This window comes from Emydura macquarii, unplaced genomic scaffold (genome assembly GCF_026122565.2).
Source record: "Emydura macquarii macquarii isolate MOO-44397 ecotype Brisbane River unplaced genomic scaffold, CSIRO-AGI_Emac_v2 contig_3287, whole genome shotgun sequence".
NCBI lineage: Eukaryota > Metazoa > Chordata > Testudines > Chelidae > Emydura > Emydura macquarii.
In genome coordinates, this window is record NW_027133424.1 from 5,009,588 (window position 1) to 5,029,616 (window position 20,029).

General features: G+C 53.7%; 1 protein-coding gene across 1 annotated transcript in view; it reads right to left on the reverse strand.

The window, feature by feature from the left end:
- UCK2 (uridine-cytidine kinase 2) overlaps positions 1-20,029 on the reverse strand; it is a 35,376-nt gene continuing 15,347 nt past the window's right edge. Inside the window, exons 2-7 of the mRNA XM_067532435.1 lie at positions 14,653-14,812; positions 13,418-13,514; positions 12,499-12,641; positions 4,978-5,075; positions 2,181-2,229; positions 1-1,463 (exon numbers count right to left, since the gene is read on the reverse strand). Coding sequence (XP_067388536.1) covers positions 1,324-1,463; positions 2,181-2,229; positions 4,978-5,075; positions 12,499-12,641; positions 13,418-13,514; positions 14,653-14,812 — 687 coding nt within the window. The 3' untranslated portion in view covers positions 1-1,323. The remainder of the gene's footprint in view (positions 1,464-2,180; positions 2,230-4,977; positions 5,076-12,498; positions 12,642-13,417; positions 13,515-14,652; positions 14,813-20,029) is intronic.

Genomic DNA, 20,029 nt, shown 5'->3' on the forward strand with positions numbered 1-20,029 from the left:
CTAGCAGGGAGAAGATTCCAGTGGCTGGCAAAGGCAGCAGTCTGATCCTTTGGCCAGAATCCCAGCCAAGGCACTTGATGGTTTGCCCTGGTAGCTTCAAGCAGAAAGTGGGCATGGGGCCAGGCTTCTCTAGGGGCAGAGGGACTTGCTCAAGGTAGCTCCCCCTCGAGTGCCAGCAGCACGGGGCTCTTCAGAGCTAGGCCACCAGGCCAACGGTACAGCATGCTGGCATAGTGCTACTCAGCAGGGCTCCCTGGAAGGGGCTGCTCTGTAGCTTCTCCCCCACCTGCCCTTTCTTCTCCCTGAGACCAGCTGGGGAACGGCCTCTGTGACACTGTAAGCAAGGAGCAAGGCCCCTTCAGCCAGCATGGACACACCCTGCCTGGGCACTGCCAGGCTCTCACCCAGTGCTCTTGCTTCTCTGGCAGCTGGCCAAAGGCTGATGCTGGAGCACACTGACATCTGCCCTACTGCTCCACTAGGGGCCCCAGGCCTGCCCCTTAGCCCTCCTCCCAAACTCCAGCCAGAGGGGCGGAGTCTCTGGCACACTCCTAGGCAGACAGGGTGAGGTGCTCCCTGCCACCCAGCCGAGTGGCAGGATGCTGATGGGCCCGTGGCTGTGACTAGCCAAGCCCAGAATTTAATCCCTTCAGAATCAATTCTCCTGCCCCTTCCAGCCAGTTCTTTGTGGAATGAATCATTCCAGCAGCCAAGGTTTCAGCCATTGTTCTCCCTTACTCCACCCCACCAACCAAAACCAGCGCCCTTCTGCGAGACGGAAACAACAGCTATGGGTTGCATTACAAGCTAGGCAGGCCAGCACTAAAACTTGCCTCCCACCCCATAGCCATATGGTGGCTGCTTCTGGCTCCTAAGCCATTTGGTCACCTAGTCTGAAACCTTTGGTGCATCTTTCCCTCTCCCACACTTACCAATGGGCTTACTAGATCCCCACCACAGCAGCACCCGTGCTCCCGTCCCGGCTGCCCTCAACAATACCAAGCCTGGCAAATACCTTATGGCAAGTAGTTTTACATTGTTCTTTTTACACAAAAATAGAGCGTTTCTGTATTTATAGCTATTTATAGCCGGTTCCGTGCTGGAGTGGTTATTGAGCGAAGCCAGCGGTAGGCGTCCCCATCGGGATCTGAGATCCTGGGTATCCAGATGCTCCTCTCTCATTTTCAATATACAAAATTAAAGGCATGTGTCTCCATCTAGTTTCTTAAATACGGGGTGCGAGTGAATGGACACAGTACGTACAGATCAGCTGCAGCAGAGCCCAGCCACCATCCACCCCCAATCTCACCCCAGTGCCCAGGATCAGTGTGGCCGGCTACTTGACTCAGAGGGCTGCCTCTGGCGCGGAGGGGTGTAGCCATTTAGGCAGCTGTTGGTCTGGCGTTTGCTGAGTCCTCCGTTTAGAATGTCCTGGATGTGCTGCACGATCAGGTTTATGGCCACTGGGTGTGGGGAGATAAAGACGGTGTTAGGATTGTACGGTGTAAACGAGTCCCGAGCTATAGAAACGGGGCCACTTCCAACTCCCTTTGCAGTGCGGGGAGGGGGGGGGGGGGTGGAGGAACGCCCACGAGTGCCAGGCTGCCTGCACTGCAGAGAACAGTGACACCCACCCCAGAGCAATAGCTTCCCGCATGCAGGCAGCTCTGCGTCCTCTCCCCAAGACAGAGGGAGGGAGCCACGCAAGTCAGTGGAGTTATGCTGATTCACACCAATGCAGGAGCTGGCTCTGCCTCTAATGAGGCTGTCCAAGCATATGTACTTCGGACATACTAAGACCCCTTCGCCTTAACTGCTCTCATTCCAGAAGACATTCACACTGCAGGGCACAGGGGGGCTCCCATGCTGCCCTGAGTTACTGCCTCTTGTACGCTGGCTCAGACATTAAGCTGCAGACTGTGTCAGCCCATGCAGCGACCGGGAGCATCTAGGAGCTGCCCATGGGACAGCATGCCCTCCAACCAAGTCTGCATAATGTCGCCGAACTAGAAAGCCAGACATGGGACTAATCACTGTGCTAGGAGCCATGCTGGCTCACATCTACCCCCAGCCCCATAGGAGTCATTCCCGTCCACATGCCAAATGACAGCGATGGCCCCATTCGCCAGTTTCCCCACATGAAGCCTCTCCATCCATTCCAGAGGAGCATCACTGCTCACCTTCATTATCCGCCCCCCTGGGGATGATCACGTCCGCATACTTCTTGGTCTGTGAGAAAAGAGCCTGCGTTACAGGGGGAGAGCAGAGCGCGTACCTGACCCAGGCTTGAAGCATTTTAATTGCTTTTGCTCCTCTGAAGATTTTGCACCAGAATCCAACATTGGCAACCCTGAGCACCACAACCTCAGCTAGGCCTCAGAAACAAACCAGTCAACCACCCACCATGAGACTTCAAAAAAACATGTTCTGGGTTCTTTTCATTGGCCTGCTTGCTTGAGCTTTAGGCTACACGCGGAGCATGTTTTCAGGCTTTTCTCTACAACCACGGAGGCTAGAAAGTGTCATTAGTAAAGGTTGTGATCATGTGAGAAACTCCTGACTCCAGGAGCTGGTGCTTCAAGGGAAACATCCCGTCAAAGATCACCAGACTCGCAGTAAGGGTCACAGGAGCTGGCAGGACTGAACTGCATAGGGGTTTGCTGGAGAGGCTGCCAAGTAGTTTGCTTGGGTGGGATTTCACTCCCTCAGTGCCGCTTACAGCATCTTTTCGGAAGTTAATGATCCAGGATCCCATTCTCTGCTGATTTCGCCTACCTTCCCCATGAGGCGAATGCCAGCTTCATCCCCGGCTTGGCACTTAGCATGGAGTGAAGCGAAGACACCCACACTGCCATCGATAACAAAACCAGTGCACTAAGCCAACTGTGGCATAGTTGTCACTACTGCAGGATCTGCCCAGCACAGCTACACTGAGAGGCTCCCAGAGGCAGTTGCCAGGCTATGGGAACACAGCCTCTCCCCACAAACTGTGAAATTAGTCATGGCTTTAAATAATGGCAGTTATCAGATCCCATTATCTTAGAGAGCCAACATGGGGACAGTAATATCTTGCATGGGACCAATTTCTGTTGGTGAGAGAGAACATTTCAAGCCACGCACAGCTCTCCTTCAGGTCTGGGAAAGGTGCTCTGAGCATCACAGCTAAATCCAAGATCGAACAGATAACATCTGCTAACCACTTATGCTAAACTCTCTGTTTGATCTAGTGGTTAGCTGGGACGCTCTGTGTTCCTTTCCCAGACCTGAAGAACAGCTCTCTGGTGGCTTGAAAATTTGTTTCTCTCACCAACTCAAGTTGGGCCAATAAAATATTTTCTCCCCCCTCCCTTCCCTTGTCTCTCTAAAATCCTGGGACTGACGTGGCTACAACACCCCTGCCTAGTTATCAATCTGTCAGACTCCAGCAACGGGGACTCCCTCCCAGCTGGTCTGACCCAGAGCCAGCTAGATCAGTACCAGCATCGCCAGAGCCCACCCCAGGTTGCCGGTTCCGCACCGTGGGTAAGTAGAAGAGCTGCCCTGTGAACCATGAGCTTGGGGCATGGGGTGCAGATCAGAGGGATGCAGGGGAAGAAGAGATGTTGCTGCCATCTCTGCCATGCACTCCTTTCCCTGCAGGACCCTCAGCAGATTCTGGAAGCAGACGAGGGCGGCGGTGGCACCTTTGGTTGTTTTTTGCTGGAGATCCATGAGCAGGAGAAGAGCGCCCCAAGCTAGCTAGAACAGAGCTTCTCGCCCTAGCAATGCACACTACTTTCTGCAGCCAACTACCTACTCTTCATGCCAGGCCGCTACACCCTCCCCTGATCCTATCAAGAATGGAGCTAGACTTGGCTCCCATGACTGGTCCACTCCACCCCTCCCAGAAGCCACTGACGACTGTGGAACAGCAGAGAGCCGGGGAGGAGAGTCCAACCATGGTCCCTGCCCCCCCTTAAACTGGCCTTGCATCTCCAAGAGACCCACTAAGGCAACTCTCTCTGTGGAGCAAAGCAAGGCTGTGTACTAGCCCTTCCCTCTCTGGCTTGAGAAGAAACTGCAGGGCTGGGAACAGGAAAGAAACACAGTTAAGGAAGAGGGTGGTCGTATGGTTAAGAAACTTGACTGGGATTCAGGAGTTCTAGGTTCTGCTCCCACCTCTGCCACTGACTGACGTGCAACCTTGGGCAAGTCACTCCACCCCAGCGTCTTGCTTTCCCCATTGTGTAAGAAGTGGATAAAAATCTTTCCTTGTCCGTGGTGCTTAGACATGCTCTGTGAGGCAGGGATGTCTCTTACTAGGCGCATGGACAATGGCTAGTGCAGTGGGGCCCTGATCTTTGTTTCAAGCCTTTAGGTGCTACCGCACCACACAATAATTCTGCCTTCTCATTAAACTAAAGGGGAGACAGATGGGCAACGTAGGGTCCTTGTGTTCATCTCCCAAGCCCACTTCTCTCCCTCTGGCTTCCGTGGGAGCCGAAACCATCTACACCCTCCCCAGGCAGCACCCGAAGTCGCTTCACTTCCAATTCCAGGCATTCACAGCTGGCACCCAGCAAGCTCCTCCTCAGCTTCACAGCCAGGCACCTCTCCAGCCAGAAGGGGGAACCACAGGCCAAGTCCTGCAGCACAGAGCAGAGTCCCCTATCCCTCTTTTGGGCTGGCCAGAAGGCGTGAGCAGGGGCCAAGATGGGAACAGTGTGTCCCAGCACACTCTGTAAGCTGCATCCACTAGCAGGAGATTTCCCCTGCTGCTGGCTGCATCATCCACCTGGGAATCCCAGCCACAGGGCAGTGACCGCTGGGAGCGACTGACACCGGGGCCAGCGCCTGCAGGGAGAGGATGCACACCGGCCAGGCTGGTGCTGCCCCGAGCCAAGCAATATTGCTGCAGGGCGTAGCGGGCCTCCACGAGAAGAGAGCTCCCAGCCAAGGAGTTCTCAGCAGGCTTGTGAGGTTGTTTTTCTTACTCACTGGCAAGCAGAATTCCTCAAAGGCTGGTTTGACGAAGGTAATGTACTGAGACAAGATGTGCTCAAGGTCTCGGCCTCGCTCACTGATGTCTCGTAACACTAGGAGAAGAAAAACAACACAGTCAGGAGCCAATTAGGTGACCCCATACATCCCCGCCCCCCTTCCTAGACACACACACACACACACACAGGCGCCACTGGGCTGGTGCTTGCTCCGCATTCACTTACCCAGCAGTGGCCTCCTCAGGCCCCACCCCAGGCAGTGAGTCGGCTCCCTGCTCAACGCCATTTGGTTGCATGAGCCTCTGATAGCAGGGGACTGATATTACAGGCCTGAGCCAGGCAACACGGAGCAGGAGGCTGTGCCTGTCCCCCACCCCACCCTCCCAGCGGGTCTGTCAGTCTTTCCAGTCGTGCCTCCACAGTTCTCCCAGGGCACCAGTCCCAGGCTACAGTCCTGATACCATTGCGTTACTGGGGTCTCCCCTCCATCCTGACCTGCAGCCCCCTGCTACTCCAATCATAGGCCCCTCACACAGATCTGCAGATACCCATCAATCCTGGCCTGCACTGGCCCCAGGGCAGGGATGCTTCGAAGCAGAGGCTGACAGTTATACAGCAGCTTTTGCGGTGTAAATGGAAAGTCCTCTCTAGGGGGCGGGAGTGCAGGAGGAGAGAGAGAGAGAGAGTGTGTGTGTGTGTGTGTGTGTGTGTGTGGTCCTCTCAAACCAGACCGGTGACCTAACCAAAACCTCTGGAGTGGAGGAAAAGTGAAAGCTATCCCCCACCCCCCGTTTCCCCACAGCGTAGAAGCCACGCCTTGCTATCCCTCTCTAGCCCTTTTTGGGGGATGGCTGGTCCAAGTGCAGTTTGGGGAGAAAAGGGGGAGGAAAAGAGACTATCACATGATGCTTGGGCATTCCAGGGCCCATTCCTATCCCTCAATCCCCCAAATCCTGGTATGTGTCAGGAGAGGGCAGTCTCCACCTTCTCCTGGTGGTAGGAGAGCCAGGCCTGGCCGATCCCAGTATTCAGCTGTAGCTGCCCCAGTGAAGACAAGGCAAACAGATTCACACCAGCGCAGTTTCTTTACCCCTCCCCAGCAGGAGTCAGGCTCCGCCGGTGTAAAGGGCGGCTCTGCCCTTTTACATGAAGAGTTGTCCCCAGTGCAGCTGGCTGATGTTGGGGCAAACCCATGGAGCAGACAGTGCTAGGAAGAGCTCGAAAGAACTTTTGCCCCCGTGTGTGAAGGCAGCACAGAGCAGGCAGCTCATAGCACCAGCCCGACGGCTTTTTGAGAGGATTGCCAGGAGCCAGGCAGAGTCAGCCAGCGGCCTACCAAACATCCAGAGCACTGGCAGAGCAGCATTGGCCTCTCATGCTGCTTTGGAGCTGACCCAGCAGTGCCAGGTCCAAGCCACGCCCTTCACAGCACAGGCCATGGGCCTGGCAAGCCTGGCGTTTATTCCACCCTGCCTGGAGACCAGCCCAGGCCAGCCCAGCCCCATTCCAAGCTGCTCCTGCTGACCCTCGAGATAAAACTCAGCACAGAGATTTTCTGAGCAGCAAACAAACGGGCAAGAAGAGGGAGGTGTAGCTTTTCCAGTTCCACCCCACGCTCCCTGGCCTCAGGGAGAGAAAGCCTCTACGAAGGTCACATGCAATCCCATGCATGGGGAGGTTTCTGCAGCTCCCTTCAAACACAACGGAGTTTATTAACCATTGCTCGAGCCCAGAACCAGATGGACTCTCAAAGGCACTTGAGATAGATCCTCATGCTCCAGGGCATAAAACGGACCTTAGCTGACAGAAGATCGGAGGAAACTTTCCCAGGGGCAGGTTATCCCTGAAAGCCCCATTTTGGGGTGCTTGCACCTTCCTCTGAAACAAATGGCTCTGGCCACTGGCCAAGCCAAGATCATTGGGCTGTTCCTCTGTGGCCGTTCTTCTGCAGTGCATGCCGGGTGCTTGAGCATACGGGTTACAACTGCAGGGAGTACAGCGCCCTTGAACTTACCACAGCATCAGCTGTCATACTTTGAGTAGGTGCGGCACCCTCAGGACGGCCAGGGAGAGCATCCAAGATGACAAGGGAGGCTCAAATCCTGCTTCCACGTGGCTCCTGCCCCGTAGCCCCAGGAATTGGGTCTTACCCACTGCCAGTCTTTAGTTTCTATTGGTATATATGTTTTACTGAAGCAGGATTTGACCCACCCAGAAAGTCTGATATACACGTGAGAGCGGGCGGGGGAGGGGGCTGGCAAAGATGAGATCAGGTCTGATGCATCTCCCTCTAGAGCCCCAGGAAAGATGCCTGCTGACTAAGAAGAGATGATCAGCCCCATAGCAAAGGGCAGTATCTGGACAGTTCTGCGATCTGGCAGCTGATCCATTCTCAATGGAAAGAACATGGTGTGATTTACAAAAACCGAAGTCCCAAGTTTACTGCTCTAGCCCCTGTGCTAATCCTGGATTCTGGAAATCGGGGCTTGGTTCCCACAGTAACACTTAGCTACAGTAATGCCTCATGAGTGGGCTGCAACCCAGTCGCCGGATCCCACGACGTCATCCTGCCTAGTTTCTGCAGTTCAGAGGTTACAGCCAAAAAGGACCAGCAGTCACTGGCTCTGGAGTTCTGCAGAACACAGGTCACTGGATCTGTCCCCCATCCCATTACTGGCTGAGATAGGTACATGGCTGGTCACTGGTTGGGGGGGGCGGGGGTCAGTCCCCCCCCACAAAAAAGGGAGGAGTCTTATCCCCTGCCAGGGAGGGGCTGCTCTCCGATGGGCCCGCTGGTTTCCAGCCAGCCATATTGCAGAGCTTTAGAAGCCGGTGAGAGATAAAGTGAGAGAACAGCTCCCAGCCACTGAGTTTTACCTATGGCAAGGGCTGGAAGAGGGTAATTGAGAGCTGATCTGAGCATGGCTGCCTTTAGGGGCTAAGACTTGCAGGGCTCCAGTAGCCAAGACCAGTAAGCCTCACCGACACATCCACCTAGACAATCAATAGTGGGGCCTTTCCAAATCAGCTGGCTCAGTTTCCTCAAGGTGGAGGAAGGGGTGTCATTCCTCAGTTGCTATCATTGGGGTGAGGGCCATTTCTCAGTTCTGACCACAGGGAGGAACTGTAGCTGGAACTTTTAACGGGACTGGATAATTGTCAGACCAACATTAGAAGTCATGTGCTAAGACAGAGGTAACCAAATCTCATGCTTCAGGGCATGAGCCAAATTGCCACAGTGGTCAGGCAGGTTTACAACAACATTATGTAAAGCACTATACTGTCAGCTAAGTGCAGGTGATTTTCACCTTCCCGTGGGACATCTGATAGGCCATCTGCAGAGGTGGGACACTCAACTGGACGGACAGCAAATCCCAGAGCCTCAATATCATGAACACTGGATAAGACAGACTTGTTTAGTAAGGTCATATTTATACAGTGTGAGACACCTGCTAGTCCCCCTTTTCCCCCCTGCTCTTTGGCAGTGACTGTACTGTGACGTCTCTGAACGAGTCATGCAGAAGCAGCAGGCTGGGCAAGGAGGAGACAAAGATGGGCGTATAAAAAGGAGAGTTCATCAGCAGTGACAATATCTCAGCTGCTGAAGAGACAGGAACGTTGGCAGGCATCCTGCAGCATCTTGGATCTAGCTTTCTCAGTGAGCAGTGAAAACCCATCTCAGAGGGGTCTCATCCTGCCATGGAGGCACCCATTTATGTTGGCTGGGACTTCCCTAAAGTCCCTTAACGGATTTCTACTCTGCTCTCCTGTTTTGTCTGTACTAAGACTGCTTAGGTAGGGCCCTGTGTAAAGCACATTTTTAGAAAATGCATGACACCACAAATGACAAAGTGTTCAATTTCATGGAGTTTGCACGGAATTAATTTTACAAACAAAATTTGGTCAATTAAGATAAAACTACTTAAAAATATCATAATTTGGGGGCATTTTCACAATTTCCACGTCCTCTGAGAAATCGTGATTTACACAAGGCTCTAAGAATATGGGATTTAGACATCTGTTAATATGAAAGGAGTCTCTAAATCCCTTAGACTGATTTTAAAAAAGTTCTCGATCAGCATTTGCCAGTGGATGGCATCCCATAATCTCTCTGACTCTGTGGTGCCAAGGTCCTCCCTACACTATGTGAAGAGTGGTTCTAGCAAACGGTTTTAAGGCCTTACATTTGCAACAAAGCACCCACTGCAGCTCACTCAGGCATTCTGTGAGAGCTGACTGCAATGCGTGGCATCGTCTTCAGCACAGATCCAGCCTGTGACTGATTCACACTCTCTCCCCCTTTCTCCTGGGTGGCAAGGAAGCAATGAGTGTGACAGGAACAGCAGTTTGTTTGCATTTCCCCAATGCCCTCCTGCAATGCGGCAACTTGTGTTTTGTAGTGGACGCTAAAGCAGGATCTCTTCACCGTCCTGCACCTCCAGCCACACAGCAGTGCTATGAGTGATAAGAGTTGTCCCTTTTTGCTCTAGAATGCCTAGCCTCTGGTGCAGGAAGTCATAGTGCACATGTGGTAGCCAGTCTCCTATGATACGTACCTATTTCCTGCTTCCTACATGTAGTGCTTGCTCCAATCAAGACCTTCAAGAAGGCTATGAGCTACGCAAGGGCCCCGCTCAGCTTCTGGAGCAGTTCAGGCAGAGCTCACCTCCACAGCCTATGGCCAGCAGTGCTCCACCAATCACTGCCAAGGCAGAGGGCTGGAAACAATACCGAGGGAATAGAGTCCTAGTACAATAAAGCCCGGGTCGTGAATTGTGCCTCTGGGACTCTTCAAGTCATTGGTCTGGATCAGTTTAAAGGAAATTCCCTTCTGAAGAAGCAACTCTATCCCAACAACCCTTTGACAAGAAGGCCTTTGAGAAGGTCCCTCACCAAAGGTTCTGAAGCAAAGTAAGCAGTCATGGGATAACAGGGAACATTCTCACATAGCTCAGGAACTGGTTACGAGATAGGAAACAAGGAGTAGGAATCAACAGTCAGTTTTCAGAATGAAAAGGGGTAAATAGTGGGGTGCCCCGGGGTCCGTTCTGGGACCAGTGGTGCTCAAAATATTCATAAGTGATCTGGAAAAAGGGGTAAACAGGGAGGCGGTAAAAATGTGCAGATGATACAAAATTACTCAAGACAGTTAAGCCCGAAGCAGACGCGAAGAGTTACAAAGGGATCTCACAAAACATGGTGACTGGGCAAAAAAAAAAATGGCAGTTGAAATTCAATGTTGATACGTGCAAATGAATGCACATTGGAAAACATATGCAACATGATGGGGTCTAAATTACCCGTTACCACTCAAGAAAGATCTTGAAGTCATTGTGGCTAGAGTCCTCTGAAAACTTCTGCTCAATATTCAGCAGCAGTCAAAAAAGCCAACAGACTATTAGGAACCATGAGGAAAGGGATAGATCACAAAACAGTAAATATCATAATTACACTGTATAAATCCACAGTACGCGCACAACTTGAATGCTGTATGCAGTTCTGGTCACCCCACCTCAAAAAAGATGTATTAGAATTGGAAAAGACACAGACAAGGGCAACCAAAATGATTATGGGTATGGAACAGCTTCCATATGAGGAGATTAAAAAGACGGACTTGTCAGCTTGGAAAATCCAAGCTAACGGAGGAATGATAGAGATCAATAAAATCATGCCTGGTGTGGAGAAAGTAAAGAAGGCAGTGTCATTTACCCTTCACATAACACAAGAACCAGGGGTCACCCAATAAAGTTAATAGGCAGCAGGTTTAAAACAAACAAAAAGGAAGTACTTCTTGTCAAAACACCCAATAAATCCATGGAACTCGTTGTCAGGGGTTGTCATGAAGGCCAAAACATGTAACTGGGTTCAAAAGAGAATCAGCTAAGTTCCTGGAGGATAGGTCCATCAATGGTTAGCCAAGATAATCAGGGATGCAAACCCATGTTCTGGGTGTCCTGAGCCTCTAAACAATCAGAAGCCGGAACTGGACAACTGGGGATGGACCACTCGATAATTGCCCTGTTCTGTTCATTCCCTCTGACACATCTGGCATTGGCCAGTGTCAGAAGACAGGATACTAGGCTAGATGGACCATTGGTCTGACCCAGCATGGCCGTTCTTAGGTAACTCATCCAGAGTCACCCCAGCTTGTCGATAGGAGGTCAGGAGGTGAAGCTTGTCAAGGAGCAGGAGAAGAGTGGCTGGCAAAGAGAGCAGGCCGCAGTGGAAGCAGCCCACCACACGCAGCACTGCATCCCTGTGATGTTGTGCTGCGTGTGTTTGGAGCCAGGTTCTGGTATGGCTGAGGCTGACAGCAACACTGCATGGGTCAGACAAGGCTGGGAGTTTCCTCAATTCCAGTGACCAGAGCACCCAGCTGACCTGCTTGCTTTATCCCAGGTGGAAAACACATGGCCTCCCTCCATCTCAGTCCTTCCACTGGCCCACCAGAGTCCTGCCTCCATTGCCGGCCAGCTCCTGCTATTAGCATGACTATCAGAGAGGAAGTGGTCATCTGGCGATAGAAGTCCCCAAATTACTCTGCTCCAGAGACACTTGGGGAGTAATAGGCGGATTTAACACCAAAAGTTTAAGGGTGGCTGAGAAGGACAATCCAGCATCATAAGCCCTTCTCCTCCCAAATTCTGTGTGCCAACGCTTAACTGCCGTGCGATGCTCCCTACGCTGTCCGTTCTTGGCCAGCGTTCAGAGCTGGAACCCACTGGGCATGGGGAATCCAAGCTGGTCCTTCAGCTCCCAGAAATCACCATACCCAGGCAAAGCAGTTTTGGAAGCGACCCCTAAAGCCTCCTTTCCCAACCAGCACAGGGGCACATGAGGAGTTCCAGGGTGCACGGGAACTAGCCATCATATTGTAAGGAGAGACTGTTAGCACAGGCCTTTAGAGACAGCCCCGTATCCACCCAGAGCATGAGAAGTGTCTGCAGAGACTACCATCCTGTAGTTAGTCCCTGAGCTTACACAATCCATCGCCATCCCCTACCTGCTCCTACACTACAGGCATGGACTTGGAACTAGTTTTTAAAACAGCTTTGCCGTACTACTGCTTTTGGCACCCCATGGCTGGCCGAGAACCTGCCTTCCAGCTGTCTTCACTGAAGAGAATCCGTAGGGCTCCCTGCAGCTAGGCACAGATCTCCCAGCAGAACTGCCACAACAGAACCAAACATCTGGCCTGGAATCCAGTCACTCAGACTAGCCAAAGCCAGATGCTCCATGTAGCATAAAACCCACACAACCCACAACCAGTTGGGATACAGGAGTTTCCTGATGCTGCCTGGGGGTCAGTGTAATGCCCTGGATCATGCAGGCCAAGAACCCTTGCCACTTCCGTCTAGTGAGGGGTCAGAGCAGATGCCCTTCCATTGATCCAACAGGCCAATCCCGCTTTGGAATCGATCTGCCTTCAACATCTCCCAGCAGCAAACTCCCCAGGTCAGTTATGCACCAGGTGGCATCTCTCTACCCGACTACCGATGCGCCTTCACACAGGCCTCACCTCTGCGGGACAGCCGGGTGTCTGCATCTGTGTCCACGAACAGCTTCATCCGGAAGAGGTCGCGGACCTCCTGGGTGTAGAAGGCCAGGATACCCTCAAAGAGGACCACGTCAGCTGGGTACACCGTCACGGTCTCCTCCTTCCTGCCATGCACAAGAAAGGCGCATCAGAACAAGAGGAAGAGCTGCCCTGATGGGCAGAGCGTTGGGGCGGCGGGGGTTTATAGGCTCTACACCTGGATCAAGCGCCCCTACCCCAGTATAGCAAAGCTTACCCACCAGGAATCCCAAGGCTTTGTACTCTCTTCCCTAAAATATGGTGAAAGGAGGGCGCAGACTAGGCAGTGAAGGGGAAGGTCATCACCCTATGCATGCGGATTTCTCCCAGAGAGCTGCTACTTGCAAGAATCAATCATGCTCAGCGATCTGCCCCACTGGAACTTGACAGACACCTCCTCCAGTTTATCCAGTGAAGGAGGCCGGTGTCCTGCAGATGACAGCCTCATTTGCCATGCACCCCTGCTGTATTCCCTGAGCACCTTATGAAGCAGAGATCCCGTGGGAAATAGCCTGCGATCACACGCGCGCACACGCGCACGCACACACACACACACACCCACCCACCCGCGTTTTAGGTTGAGTGAACAACCTACATTCTGACATTTTTTGATTTGAGTGCTTGGCTGTCACCCTTTAAAACCTAGAGGGTGCGCGCGTGTGGATTATTTAGCTCAAGCATTGGGGTGATGTACAGTGCACACAAGAGTGGGCAAAATAAAGACGCTTCCTACAGAAATACCCCATATTGGTAGTTTCTGCTTAGGAGATCCTTGCCGGGGGTGTCAGGGGTTGGAGGATGCTGCTAACCGGGAACGCCCCAGAATCAGACCAGCAGGTGTAGAGCAAAGCAGGAGTCTTACCTGGAATGGGAGACAAAGTCATAGACAGGAATCTGGACTGTCTTCCCTTCCATGATCTCTTTGAGTGTTTTGACGATCAGCTCGTTGTCAAAGGCGTCTGAGGAGAGAACAGGTGCTATGAAGGCAGCCTGCCAACCCCTGCCCCCATACATCATGGCACTTCAACCTAGGCAGAGTCCCTGATAAGCTAAACATGGAAGAGCGCAGGCAGGCAAATTCATGCTGCCTCCAGGCCTGAGTGCTAAAGCTGGCAGAATCCTCAGCTGACAGAAAAAGGTAGAACTCCACTGAAATCAGTGGGGTTACGCCGCTTTACACCAGCTGGAGGATCTGGCCCTAGAAGATCAATACAATCCTTGTATTGATTTTTGTTTAAAGCCGAGACTGAAGAGTGAATCTCCTCCCGAACCCCAACCCCTTGGAGGCTAGAGCAGCCTTTTATCCCTGAACGGCTGCATCCTACAGCTTCACAGAAAAGGCTCTGTTCACAGGGCAGCTCACTGCCCGAAGCAGCTGGGTTTTGGGTGAGGCGGTTCTGGAATTTCCCACCAGCCCATTAAGCGGTTGAAAGAGTCTCTGTTGCAGTGACAGGAATTGGGCTCTCTTTGTCCTAGTTTGTTTTCTGGAGAGACACTGCACAGTATGGTACCTTCCAGGAGGGGAGGGCTTAAGGGAATCAGGCACCCGTTTGAGATACCCTCTTGGGTTGCAGGGAATACTGACTCAGCCTTCTGCCCTTTCCAGGCAGATACACTGACTGGCATGTAGTGCTGCAGCTGGTAATGGGGGTGGGGAGAGAGGCATGTCTTAAAATCCCACTCTTTAAGGAGCAGAGGTTTTAACCTATTCTCCTTGGGCAGTGCTCCCTCCTGCCAGGCAGCACATCAACCCACAGGTGGCTGCTATTCAGTGGCATTGGTTGCCTAGAGTCTGCATAGTGCTTTGAGATCTTCAGCATGGAACAGTCTGTAGAAGTGCAAATATTATTTGGACAAGGACAAGAGCCAGTGCACTGCAAGGATGAGAGAGCCAGTCCCATCAAACCAGTGCATTGCACCACTGCCCATCTCCCACCCGTTAATGCAGTGGGGCAGGAAGCAGCGTCCCCAGCATTAGCAAGAGGCTCTGTGCCAGTGGAGTTAAAGGAACGGTTCGGCTCAGGAGAGGTTTCACAGAAGCCCTACACAGCCCAGTGCATCCCAAGAGAGAGCTCTCTAGGGTCAGGCTCCATTCACCTGGGTGGTCGAAGTTGAACTGGCCTTTGAGTGCCTTGGATTTCTGCTCAGAGGTGAGGACCCGATAGAAGCTGTCTTGACTCAGTATCACCACCTGCTTCTGGCGATAATCCACCTCATTCTGGCCCAGCAGCTGGACGATTCTGGAGCAGACGGAGGACTTCAGGAGCAGCAATGAGGGGGGAAATGAAAGGAGAGAGGCTGATGCAAATGGAGCCGATTCTGAGCCAGAGACTTGCTGATTGGGGAGAGGCCTGTCCAGGGGGGATGGGGAGGGAAGGGAAAGCACAGGAGGCTGCAGGCTCAGGCAGGAGACATTTCCATCCTCATCTGACACTTTGCTCTTTAGACAAGGAGTAGAGAAGCTCATCTGTCCCCTTGAGACATCCCAAAGCCATCTTGGTGCTGTCCCTAGATCCTTGTCCCAGGGCACTGTTTTGTGGCCTTGCCTATTCATTTAGCTAATAGGTGTGACCCCACCTGCCCTCTCAGACTCCCCCGCCCCTTCTAGCCACTGGAAGGGAGGAGAAGGGACACTCACTCTCCGCATCCCAGGCCATCTCAAAACCTCCTCGTTGCCATGAGGCTCCTACTCTTCCTCCAGCCTCCGTCCTGGCTCCTATTCCAGGAGTAGCTCCAGGGGCTGCCCTGAGCTTTCCTGAGGTGGCAGCAGCATGAAGCCAACCGGATCCACATCACTTGCACTGCCTGGACAGGGTTCCCATTAGCAGCAGTGACAGCCAATGTGACTCCAGGGCCACCCTCCCTAAGGAGCAGCTGTGTGAGGAGGCCTGCAAGGAGCAAAAGAGGCTCCGATGTGGCGCTCGAATGGACTCCAAGCGTGGTCTTTGTGGGACACAAGCCAACGAGCTCCATTCTCCTCTCACTCATACAGGGAGCTCAGCTGGGATCTGTTACGCCAGCAAGGGCAGGCGAGAGGAAAAGTCAGGCTCTCGCCGGGGAAGCAGGAGGGGAGAAAAAACTGTCTGGAAGTTTGTTTTAATGGCCAGCGGAAAGAAGGGGCTGATTCTGCACCAGTCAGAAAACATCAGGGCCTTTCTCAGAGCATTGGGAGTCAGTGAGCAGGGCTGGGAGGAGCAGCAGAAATCACATCCTGGTGCCTCTTGGCACGGAGCGGGGAAGGCAGCTGTTGACAAAGCCACGTGTCTCTGGCTGACATCTCGCACATTCAGACTGGCAGAAGGAGCAGGCCAGAGTGCAGACCATGCAGCTGTGAGCTGGAGATGGGTTTCAGGTGGAGGCTGTTGGGGATTCCCACCTGCTTTGTAGGGACCACCTCTTAGATCACCCTTTTAGGTGCTGTGGCCGATGGCTAGCTTCCCTCTAGTGGATCTCGTGCTTTGCTCCTGTGTGTGTGGGGGGGGGGGGGGGAGGAGGTGGGGGAGGAGGAGGAAGAGGCCAGGAAAGTGCCCGTCACCCCGTCTTCCCTGGGGGAGGGGGGTAGAGACCCGGGCCCACCCGCTCCTCCGGGTCCCAGCCCAGGAGCCCTATGAACCACGGCGGTATACTGCTGGCTCTGTACTTTGAAGCCGCAGTCTCTTCCCCTGGGCTACTTCCCCCCTCAGTCTTTCTGGCCTCTCCGGCCCTATGTCCTTGCCGCCCCTTGCTGGGCTCAGTATCTCCTTTCAGGGTTCCTCTGCTCTCCCACAGTTAACTACTTTGCTCTGCTATTTCACTCCACTCCACACAGCACAACACCTCTGATTCCTCCACCTTGTGCCCTGTGTGTTTGGGGCAGAGCCCTTTTATAGAGCACCTGGCTGATCCCTAATTGGCCTCAGCTGGCTCCCACTTGTCCCTTCATGACTCCAGTTAGGCTGCAGGGAATAAAGCTCTGATCATCCTAGGGCTGATATACCTCCCTTCGCATACTCTCCTGCTGCCCTCGATATATCACACATCCCCCCCCCCGCTCAACACCATGGGGTTGGGCTACGTGGGACGTCAGGCAGTGCTGGCGGGAGAGGGCATCAGCGTTGCCGTGCTGGCTTCCAGCCCTATGCTGTACCCAAAAGTTGTAAGGCTGCAAGGAGAGGAACCAGCGGGTCACTCAGGCATTCCTCTCCTTGTTGGTGTGCATCCACTGGAGCGGAGCGTGGTCCGTCACTAGGGTGAAACGTCTCCCCAGTAGATAGTATCTGAGGGTTTCCACAGCCCACTTGACCGCCAGACACTCTTTCTCCACCACTGCATACCTCTCTTTCTGGGGAGGAGCTTCCTGCTGAGATAGAGGACCGGGTGCTCCTCACCCCCTATGAGCTGCGTAAGTACAGCCCCTAGCCCTGTCTCCGAGGCATCCATCTGGAGGATGAACTCCTTCTCGAAATCCGAGGCTATAAGCACTGGTTGGCTACACAGGGCTGTCCTTAAGTCCATGAGTCCTTAAGTCCTTAAGCTTTGTCGGCTGCCTCCGTCCACTTTACCATATCCGGGCCTCGAGCTTTTATCAGGTCAGTCAAAGGGCTTGATCTAGCGGCAAAGTGGGGAATAAACCTCCTATAATACCCTACAATTCCCAGGAACGCCCTGACCTGTCTCTTACGGGCCGGTCAGGGCCAGTCCCGAATGGCCTCCACCTTGTTCCACTGGGGCTTTACTAGGCCAATCCCTACCACATAGCCTAGGTATTTGGCCTCTGCCAGCCCTATGGCACACTTGGAGGGGATGGCAGTGAGACCCGCTTTCCAAAGGGAGTCGAGCACCGCCTCCACTTTCTCCAGGTGCGTTTCCCAGTCGGGGCTGTGGATGACCACGTCATCCAGGTAGGCAGCCGCATACTTGGTGTGGGGTCTCAGTAGGCGGTCCATCAATCTCTGGAATGTCGCAGGGGCCCTGTGGAGTCCGAAGGGGAGGACGGTATATTGAAAGAGGCCATCGGGCGTGGAGAAGGCGGTCTTCTCCCTGGCGTCTTTGGCTAGGGGGATTTGCCAATAGCCTTTCGTCAGATCTAAGGTAGTCAAGTAGCGGGCCTTGCCCAATTGGTCCACCAACTCATCGATACGCGGGATTGGGTAGACATCAAATTTAGATATTTCATTCAGCTTCCTGAAGTCGTTACAGAAGTGTAGGGTGCCGTCCATCTTGGGGACTAGGATGATGGGGCTGGACCACTGGCTGTGGGATTCTTCTATCACCCCCAGTTCCAACATCCTTCTTACCTCCGTCCTAATTTCTTCCCTCTTGGCCTCTGGGATCTGATACGGTTTTATCGTCACCCGTGCTCCTGGGTTGGTGATGATATGATGGTGGACCACCGTTGTCCGACCGGGCTGCTTGGAAAATATGTCCTGGTTTCGCTGGATCATCTCGATCACCTCCACCCGTTGCTCGGGAGTTAATTCGGGGGACAGGCTCACCTCCCCCTGTGGAGCGTCTGCCTGGAAGGTCGTTTCTCGGGCGGTCAGGCATGCTTCCCGGTCTTGCCAGGGCTTCAGCAGGTTGACATGATATAGCTGTATCGGCTTCCGGCGGTCTGGTTGCCTCACTTTATAGTTCAGGTCTCCGACGGCTTCCACCACTTCGTAAGGACCTTGCCAACTAGCCAGGAGCTTGCTTTCCACCGTTGGCACCAGCACCATCACCCGGTCTCCAGGCTGAAACTTCTGTGCCTTGGCCCGTCGATTATAGTAGGTTCGCTGGGCCTCCTGGGCTCTTTCCAGGTGGTCCCTCACAATGGGAGTCACCCGGGCAATCCGCTCTCTCATCTGGGTCACGTGCTCGATGACGTTTCTCCCGGCATTGAGCTGCTCCTCCCAGTCCTCCTTGGCTATGTCTAATATGCCCCGGGGGTGGCGACCATATAATAGTTCGAAGGGGGAGAACCCAGTGGATGCCTGAGGGACCTCCCGTACCGCAAACATCAGGTAGGGTAACAGGGCATCCTAATCTTTCCCGTCCTGTGCCACTACCTTCCTTATCATGCTCTTGAGGGTGCGGTTGAACCTCTCGACCAGGCCATCCGTTTGCGGATGATATACTGAGGTCCGCAGGGCCTGGATATGGAGCAGGGTACAAAGGTCCTTCATCAATCGGGACATAAAAGGGGTCCCTTGGTCCGTCAAAATATCCTTGGGGATGCCCACCCTAGCGAAGACCTGGAGCAGTTCTTTTGCAATCGCTTTTGAGGTGGGGTTCCTTAATGGAATGGCCTCCGGGTACCATGTGGCATAGTCCAGAATGACGAGTACGTTTCGATGGCCCCTTGCAGATCACTCTAGTGGTCCCACCAGGTCCATAGCGATTCTCTCAAACGGCACCTCGATGATGGGTAGGGGCACTAATGGTGCTCGTAAGTGAGGCTGGGGGCTGTGTAACTGGCACTCCGGGCAGGAGAGGCAGTACCTTTGGACCTCCGCCCGTATTCCTGGCCAGTAGAACCTCCTCAAAATTCGGTCCAGGGTCTTGTCTACTCCTAAGTGCCCCCCGAATAAATGACTGTGGGCCAGCTCCAACACCGCCCTGATGTGTTTTCGTGGCACCAAGAGCTGTTGCACCTCCTCCCCCCGTATCAGTGCCACATGGTACAGCAGGTCGCGCCTCAGGAAATAGTATGGTCCAGGGCCCTTAGTCTGGTCCTCTACAGGCACGCCATCTATCTCTACTACCTCCTCCCTCACGTTTACGTAGAGGGGCTCATTGGCCTGGTCTTGCCCAAAATTACCCCACAGGGGACCTATCTGGCCCTCCTCAAGGAGCTCTACCCCCGCTTCCTCCCCTGGGCCGCTTCGGCTGGTACTGGGACCTGCCCCTGGGTCCTCGCTAGCTTGAGCAGTCCCCTGGCCTGCCGAACGGGTTTGCCTACCAGCCAGGGCAGTTTTCCGGGGGCCAGCTAGTATCCGGGTCCCCAATTCTTTAGCCGCCCTCCTTTCCCGCCGGGACTTCCAGGGTCTCCCGGGGGAAGCAAATATTTCTGGAGAAAATTCGGCAAAAGCGGGGGAAGGGCTGACTGCCTGCGCCCTGGTCTCCGCCAGGGGTTGGCCATCCACCCCGGACTCTACTGGGGGAAGTAGGTTCTCACACCCAGGGAAATCTCTTCCTATCAGGACCGGGTAGGGGAGCTTAGGGACTACCCCCACTGTCACCCGGCTAGTATTCCCCTGGATCTCAATCTTCACTGGGATCGAGGGATAGAAATTCACACTCCCGTGCACGCAGGTTATCCTGGTGTGTCTGGTGCAGGTCAGCTGGTCGTACCCCACCAGTTTCCCGGAGACCAGCGTAACTGCACTCCCCGAGTCTACCAGGGCCATGGTCTTGATGCCATTCATCTTTACTGGCCTGGTATACCCAAGGGGTGCCTCTATGACCCCTACCAGGCCGATGAGACCGCAGCCCCCTCCAGGGCCTCCCAGATTGC